Source organism: Mastomys coucha, unplaced genomic scaffold (genome assembly GCF_008632895.1).
Source record: "Mastomys coucha isolate ucsf_1 unplaced genomic scaffold, UCSF_Mcou_1 pScaffold22, whole genome shotgun sequence".
NCBI lineage: Eukaryota > Metazoa > Chordata > Mammalia > Rodentia > Muridae > Mastomys > Mastomys coucha.
In genome coordinates, this window is record NW_022196905.1 from 177,155,425 (window position 1) to 177,163,973 (window position 8,549).

At 48.2% G+C, this 8,549-nt stretch overlaps 1 protein-coding gene across 1 annotated transcript in view; it reads left to right on the plus strand.

Annotated features, from left to right (window-relative positions):
* The window catches only part of Prag1 (PEAK1 related, kinase-activating pseudokinase 1), a 55,365-nt gene that overhangs the window by 7,161 nt on the left and 39,655 nt on the right, over positions 1-8,549 (plus strand). The window contains exon 3 of the mRNA XM_031339540.1: positions 724-2,543. Within this exon, the coding sequence (XP_031195400.1) occupies positions 724-2,543 (1,820 nt within the window). The remainder of the gene's footprint in view (positions 1-723; positions 2,544-8,549) is intronic.

Genomic DNA, 8,549 nt, shown 5'->3' on the forward strand with positions numbered 1-8,549 from the left:
GGAAACCATCCCCTTGTCCCCTGGCCTGCACCGACACATATGGGGTGCTTTTAAAAATCATACGAGGGGAAGAAAGCTAGAGAGATGGCTACACCCGCATGTGTGCTCACAACAATGATTCCAATTCCAGGAAATCTGATGCCCTCTTCTGTCCTCCTTGGGTACCAGACACGCACATGTAGCACTCAGAGATACCTTTCAGCAAGCACAGAATAATAAAAAAAAATTTTTTAAAGAAGGAAAGACAAAAAAAAAAAATGTTACGGCTTGTTTCTTCAGGAATGTGCCATAGCTGGGTTGTCCAGAGACTAGCACAAGGAAGCATTAATCAAAATTTCAAACTATTTTTGATCCAGTGGGATTGTTTCGCCCAGCGCTTGTGAGTCTTCCCTTTTTCTGGGTTTGGTGCTGATTTTTGTTACAGAACAGACATGAGCCAAAAGCATTAGCATCCCTGGGTGGGTTGCATAGCTCAGCATCTAGAAATAGAGATGCTCGCTGTGTGCCCAGTCATGATCGTAGCTCTGGGTAAGCCAAAGGTAGGCATGGCATTGGCATTGCTTGCCTACCCACTGGGATAGACCTGAGTGCTGGGATGGATCTGAGTGCTGTCTGAGACAGGTGACAACGTTATCACTTGCCTCATACTTTGTTTCTCTTCTCCCTTCTCTGATAAAGTGTAACGTGTGTTTTGTTTTGTTTTTTAACCCTGGGGCGGTATAGGTCAACTGGAGACGAACCCCAGGCAAGCTCCTGCTCCCGAAACAGGAAGATGGACCAATAGTTTACCTGGGCAGCTTCCGAGGAATGCAGAAGCCTGCAGGCCCTCTTGCCTGCACAGAGGGCAACTCTCATTGCCCTCCGGCCTATACCATGGTCGGACTGCATAACCTGGAGACCCGAGTGGATAGGAACACTGCCTTTCAGCCAGTGGATTTCCAGGAAGAGAAGGCTGGGAGGGAAGAGCTGCCCTCCGCTCAGGAAAGCTTTCGCCAGAAGCTGGCTGCCTTTGCTGGGCTGGCATCCAATTGCCCCAAGGGCCCCAGGCCCTGTACTTCTCCACAGCCCCTTCGGGAGTCCTTGCCCTCGGAGGACGACAGTGACCAAAGGTGCTCACCCTCAGGAGATAGCGAAGGTGGGGAGTACTGTTCCATTCTGGACTGTTGTCCAGAATCCAAAGATGCTGTGCATAGCACCGAGGTCTCTGGCAGATGTGGAGGTGACTGTTCACCCGTATGCTGGGAGCAGGGAACACGCACAAGACCAACAGAAGAGGAAAGGCAGGGTCTCAACTTTCCCAGAGAGTGTTGTGGCCAGGGATCCACCGCAAACCCGCCCCGCCTAGGACCCAAGAAACCGTCCCTTAACTCAGAGGCTGCCAGCTCTTCCGATGGCCTGTCCTGTGGCAGCAGCCGCAGCGGGGCCAGCAGCCCCTTTGCCCCCCACCTGGAGAATGACTACTGCTCTCTTGTGAAGGAACCAACCTCCGGGAAGCAGCAGGACTCCAGCTGCCACTTCCTCACCTCTGGCAAAGGTGTGGGTCAAGCTTTGGAACACCAGCCCCCCGCCTTTCCTAGGGACGCTGTGCAGCCTGAACCCATCTACGCTGAAAGTGCCAAGAGGAAGAAGGCAGCTCCGGGGCCTCCGAGGCCCGAGCCCAAGAAAGAGCAAGTCACAGGTGGCCAGAACCAGGGCCAAGTATGGACAGGTGATACCTGGGCTCAGAAGACATCCTCTGGCTGGAGCCAGGACAGGGATGGCTCAAACCCTGCTCCTCAGGTGGCAACCACCATCACTGTTATTGCTGCTCACCCCGAAGAGGACCACAGGACTATTTATCTGAGCAGCCCTGACTCTGCCGTGGGTGTGCAGTGGCCACGTGGACCTTTGAACCAGGACTTACAAGCTAGTGAAGAGGAGCCTGTGGTTGTGCAGGGGCTAAGCTCAAGGGAGAGCCATCCACATAATGTGACTGAAAACATGTCCAAAGAGAAGCCTGCCATCCCCCCTAAGATGTCCAAAAGCAGCCCCGGAGGGTCCCCAGTGTCACCTGCAGCCCCTCTTCTGACTGACCACAGCGACGGGAATACTGGTGGCAGCTGCAGCAGCAGCAGCGTCGGATCCCAGCTTTCATCCGGAGTCCCTGCTAATGTAACTTCTACCTGCCAGACCAATGGTGTTGCTGCCACCGCCGGTGACCCTGCCAAGTGTCCCCCACCAGCCACCTCCTCTTCAGTCTTGGACCAGAGGCGGCCAAGATACCAGACTGGTGCTTGGAGCCGCCAGTGCCGGATAGAGGAGGAGGAGGAGGTGGGGCAGGAGTTGTTGAGTCAAAGTTGGGGGAGAGAGTTGGAAAATGGTACCGCAGATCATTCGAACTCCTCTACCTGGCACCGCCTCCATCCCATTGATGGCTCCTCTGCTGTGCAGAATGGCAAAACTAACTCTGGCATGAGCAAATCGGCTTCCTTTGCGTTTGAGTTCCCAAAGGACAGAGGCAGACTGGAGGCATTCTCACCTCCTCCCCCACCTCCAAAGTCAAGGTGAGTATCCTGGGGCTGTTGTGGAAAGAGTCATAAGAAAAAACACCAGTTGGTAGGGCCTTTCCCAGAAACCTTTGCTTTTGCTGCCTCTCAGGAAAGCCTCAGGCCCATCCTGGAGTGCTGCCTGCCAGACACCCGTGTCTGCCCAGAGACCATTGTGCATTATGTAAATTTCCCAGAGGCCCAGCTCAGCCTTGAGAAAGCAAGAACTTGTGTTTGGTGTGTGTGTGTGTGTGTGTGTGTGTGTGTGTGTGTGTGTGTGTGTGTGTGCGCGCGCGTGCATGCTCTGCAAACAAACCTGGAAGCAGTGTGTGTGTGGACTGGATCTTATAAAGCAAAGAAACACCAGGGGTTTGGGAGATACTGCTCAGAGGCAAAGCGCTTGCCTAGGAGACAGAAGGCAACATAGTTGGTCTCTAGCACTGTAAAAAGAAAAAGCTGGGGTGGACACAAGTTCAGAGACAGAGCCCGTGCTTAGCCTGCGTGAGGCCTGGGGTGGGATACCCGGCTTCCCCGGCATCACAAAAGCAAACAAAAGAGCCCTAGCAGATTGTTGCTCCTTTTGCTACATTCTTATAATCAGCCCACTCCCCAGATTTCTAAGTATCTCTTGCAGTGTTTTGGGGGAAACTCTGAAACTTCATCTGTTGCAACATAGACTAGAAGGCTAAAGGGGGTCACTGCTACAGGAATTAGGTAGGTTAAAGCCAAGCATGTGCACAATAGACTATTACTGCCGTTTGGCCTTAACGGGGTTAATTTTTTTTTTTTAAGGAAGCTTTGCCCGTGGTTAAAGCACCTCTGGTGTGGGTTTTTCAAGGGAGCAAGAGTACACCGCTTTATGTCAGCATGCTAAAGCTCACAGCTTTCTCCGTTGCCTTGCCATTCGTTCCACTGCTAGTTTCCTATGCCTTTCAAAGGCTCCAGGAAAATAGCTGTCTTCTCTAAGCTATTGAACTGTGAATGGAATGTAAATTCTGGGGAATTTTTTTTTCCCCTTTTGGTGAAAGCAAACCTGATCTTGATCGAGGGAGGAGTGACCTGCTATGACAAAAAGCCAGCCTTTCCAAGTGGTCTCTCTAGTCTTGCTGCCGACGGTGTTCTGTTTGAGCGGCAACCTCTGGGTCACTGTCAGAACCAAGGGAATTGACCACAGAGAGAAGCCGCTGTGACACTTGGCTTTGAACATCAAGGCTTTTTAGGCTGTGATGTGATCTAACAGGGTCTTGTTCTCATGACTACCGCTCTGTTCTGCTATTCCGTTGGCCACCCAACCACACAGTATTGACACCCTCCAGGGCCTTCATGATTGTAGACTGTCTGGTCCCTCGGCTGCAGTTTTAGGTCCCTGAAGGAGTGAATGATTCAGCAACTGAGTTCGAATTATAAGGTACTTACTGTGGGGGACGAATAGATTTTTCAGGTGCTAGACACAATAGCTCATTTTATTTTAAGACTAGTCCCAGGAAAGACCAATCACCAGCTATTGTCCACGGATGACAAAACGGATTGATTGCTGAAGAAATCTACATGACGTTAAAGCTGTCCTTGGCAACTTAGCCAGAACTTGTAATGCAGTTCCTAACCTTTCCAGTGCACACAGAACAGTGCAGGGTATGGGAGCAAAACCCTACAGTTGTGCCTGTATGACTCAGTCCTAGGTGCTGATGGAGAATGAGAGTTAACCTCACAAAGCCAACCTTTTATTCTCTCTCGTATCTATGGGTAGAGCAAGCCCCTTGGGGTCTCCTTGACCCTCTTAGATGGGATGCTTATATTTCCCTAGTTCTATCTTTCTCAATTATTTTTTACGTTCATTTGTGTGTGTGTGTGTGCCTGTGCCCACATGTGCAGGTGGTGTGGTCAAAGGGCAATTTGTAGGAGTCAGTTCTCTCCTACCGTATTAGTTCCTGTAGGTGCTGAGGCTTGGCAGTGAGCCCCTTTCCTCACAGAACCAGCTGAGGCTCCAACCCCATTATTGAAGTGAAATGACCAGAAGTCACTGAGGAGATTAGTTACTATCCAGGCAAAAGGCACCCTGGGGTGACAAATGAGACAGCTGTACCCCCTATCTTGTAGGAATCAGTCCTGGGAAGTCTTAGAAAAGTAACTAAATCTTCTCACTTAAGAGTCATAGGATTTGGTGAGATCTTAGTAACCGTAGCAACATGGCTCAGGAAAGGTTTTAATTAGCATCTAGGATGAATCCAGAAACCCTTGGTCCAGTCCACTACAACAAAACTTTGGGTTATATGTAGCTCAAGTAAGGTGGGAATCTCAGAGATTATGGGTTCCATGGCTTCAAGAACAAACAAATAAGCAAAAAGAACCTCAAAACCATGGCATTCAAGAATAAGAGAAGCAGCCTGGCAGTGGTGGCTCATGCCTTTAATCCCAGCACTTGGGAGGCAGAGGCAGGTGGATTTCTGAGTTCCAGGACAGTCTTGTCTACAGAGTGAGTTCCAGGACAGCCAGGGCTACACAGAGAAACCCTGTCTTGAAACAAACAAACAAACAAACAAACAAACAAAAAGAATAAGAGAAGCTACTTCACTTGGGGAAACATTCTCACATTCTCAGTTTCCCTGTGTTGTTGGCACTGTTTTTGGACTCTTTTGTGCCCTGTGAGTAGCTTGAGAGCAAGCTTGGGACTATAAACTAGCTTTGAATTCTGGAACTCAGTCCATGTGGAATTCTTTTAAGGAAGAGACTGCAAAGGACCTGGAAGTACTCTGATGTCAGAAGTCAAGTTGTAGGCGAGTGAGAATGTTAGGGACCGCACAGCCCCAGCTGAGTCAGGGCTGAGTCCCACCAATCACAGGACACCTAGGTAACTAAGGAAGTTGACATCAGTTTTCCAAGATGGAAACTGTGGCGCATCTTCAGCAACATGGGAAAGTCATCGAATTTCCAAGCTCGGGGCCAGACTGCCTCTAATGATCTGCTTCGTCATGTGTTAGTTATGTATGCTTCGCACCTAGCCAAAGGTTGCTTCAAGCACGGCTGCATTACGCTCTACTTGCATAGTGTGGAGAAACAGAGGTGGATTCACCTGCTGTCTGACCCCTTCTCTGAGGGGAGTGGCTTGGCTTTGTAATGTCCTGTATTGAGTATTCAGTGAGTAGCATATCTCTCTTATTTAACCTCTTGCTGTAATGTCTTGCAAGACGGGCTCTCTCCTAGCTTATTTATCGCGCCTTCCTTGTGTCTCCTCCTCATGGGATCGTGAGGCTGAATTTGGTCTCTTTCTTACTGCTGCCAAGGCAACTGCCTCCATCCACAAACTCACACAGCTTAGGATGATGGACCTTACCTGGTTTCTGGGCCACCTTGTTCAGGGCAGGATTAGAATATCTTCCTAATAAGGGTTGACAAGTACTGCTGGTTGTTGGCTAGGAAACCAAAAACTGCAGGCAAGAAGTGGGGGCTGTGCGTGCCTGCATGTGCGCACACTTCACCTTCAGGGGGCAGCTAAAGGAGAGCGGCAGCACCTGGGAAAACAATTAGCATGCCCAGGAATCCAGTTGCTGTGTGCCTTTTGTTTCTGGGCAGATACAAATCTAGTTTGACATGACTTACAAGTTTTGAGCGACAAGGGCAGTAGACAGCCATTTATCTTGGTAGAGCAGCTGACAAGCAGTTCTCAAAGAGACCCCAAATTAGAATGATAGACCCAGGCTCAGAGGTAAACTTGATGGTGGAATTAGAAAAACATCTGGGCTTATGTTTCCATATGGTCTGGATCCAGGTAAGGTTAATAATCTAAGAAAAAAAAGTTTTCCCACCAAAGTGGGAGATATTTTTGTTCTGATGTTACCGGTTTTCAATGTAACCCACTACATGGTACGTCGTACTTTCCCTCTTTAGGGTGCTCAGAAATGAGGCTGTTTCTTGTTCAGTCCCCTCCAGTGTTGGAGGGACAATGTCACCAGTAGAGTTTTTTGCTGTGCACAAAGGCAGCCAGTTTGCTAGCCAGAGGAACTGACATGCCTTCATTGTGTGGTCTCTCCTGAAACATGGCCACACAGCATGACCCCAAGGACGGGAAGAGAGTGACTGAGATGGGCATTTATCTTCAGTGTCCATATCCAATGTGATTAGAGCTTCTAACACTTTACATCAGCCCCAGTCCACATTGCAGAGAATCATAGGGATTGATACCAGGGCATAGGAAAATCTTGAGACTCCATGGGCCTATCTGGGTGGTAGTTTGAAGTCCCTTTGTGTTAAGAAGCACGGTGTGTAGAGGATCTTCTCTAGCTATGTGCAGCTTTTCTGACCACGTTTAAATGAGAGGTGGGGTTGGGTTAGGAAGAAGGCATGCTGGGCATATTCCATGAGAGAAACTGCACACTCTCCACACACCACGTAACAAATGGAACAAGGCCCATGTGTCAACAGTAAGCTTGTAGACAGACTCGAAATGGAGAATCTCATATGCTATAGGCAGGCATTATTAAAATTAATTCCTGTCTTTTAATCCTATAATGTTTTAACAATTGCTAACTTGATGTATATATATATATATATATATATATCTCCACCCATATACATATGTATGTATATCTGTGTGTATGTGTGTATATAATACAATCTTTAAAGAACTTCTACGCAGTTTTGAGCATGTGCCCTTGACTATTCCTAGGAGTCAGAGATTCTTTGGATCACTGGATATCTACTAATGACCCGCTTTTTATATTAGGCTGTGTGCAAGATGCTAAAAGTCCAGCAATAGGTTTTTTTTTCCCACGTGGGTTCTGGGGATTGCATCTGTGTGAATTCAGTGAGCAGGTGTGCTGTGTGAACTCAGGGAGCAGGTATGCAGTGTAAATTCAGGGAGCATGTGTGCAGTGTGAGTTCAGGGAGCAGGTGTGCAGTGTGAGTTCAATGAGCAGGTGTGCAGTGTGAACTCTGAGCAAGTTGCAGTGTAAATTCAGTGAGCAAGTGTGCAGTATGAGTTCAATGCGCAGGTGTACCATGTGAACTCAGTGAGCAGGTGTGCAGTGTGAACTCAGTGAGCACGGGTGCTTCTGAGCACCATTGCATATAGTGTTAAATAGTATACTCAGGCACAGGCATGTGCACATAAGATAAAATAAATAAACATTAAAAAATTGTTGCTGTGTAGTATGCGTGTGGGCACATGTGCTATGCTGTGTGTGTAAAAGTCAGAGAACAGCTTAGTGGAGTTAGTTCCACCTCCTGAGGGTTCTAAGCATTGCGCTCAGAGCACACAGATGCCCTTACACGCCGTATCATCTTGCCAGCCCAGAATATTTATTTATTTATTTATTTATTTATTTATTTATTTATTTATTTATTTTTTGAGACAGGGTTTCTCTATATAGCTCTGACTGTCCTGGAACTCACTCTGTCAACCAGGCTGGTCTCGAACTTGAGATCACCCTGCCTTTGCCTCTGCCTCTGCCTCTGCCTCTGCCTCCCAAGTACTGGGATTAAAGGAGTGTGCCACCACCCCCCAGCCAGAATGTTTAGTTTTTAAGAAGGCTGTAGCACTCTAAGGATTAAACAAGTTTCGATCTGGCTTTTCATTGGACATCCATTGTAACTCCCTGGCTGTCCCTGCTCAGTGGAGTTGAACTCAACTTATTCAACTCACCTTGAGTTGAATAAGCTGAGGTTAATAATTATCCATGCTTCAAGGTGGGCAACCACGGTGGGGCTCCATACATTCCTTCTTGGATTAATTACTCGACAGTGTTTGAACATTTCAGCCTTGCAAGTGGCCTCTGCTGCTCACGGTGCTGCTTAGCTGTTTGGCTTTGTTTTGGTTTTAAACTGAGCAGGTGCGTGGAGCCAGTCCCCTCTTACCATAAGGATGCTCCTTTCAGATAATAATCATCTAGAATGTTCCTCCCCAGCAGCAAATTACAAGAATCCTGGGGTGATATTGCTTCTGAGTATAACTTTTTCCTATCTTCTGAGACAAGTCTGCAAACAGGCGGAAGCTCTATGACAGCTCCCCCCTCCTCCCAACCTCCCCCC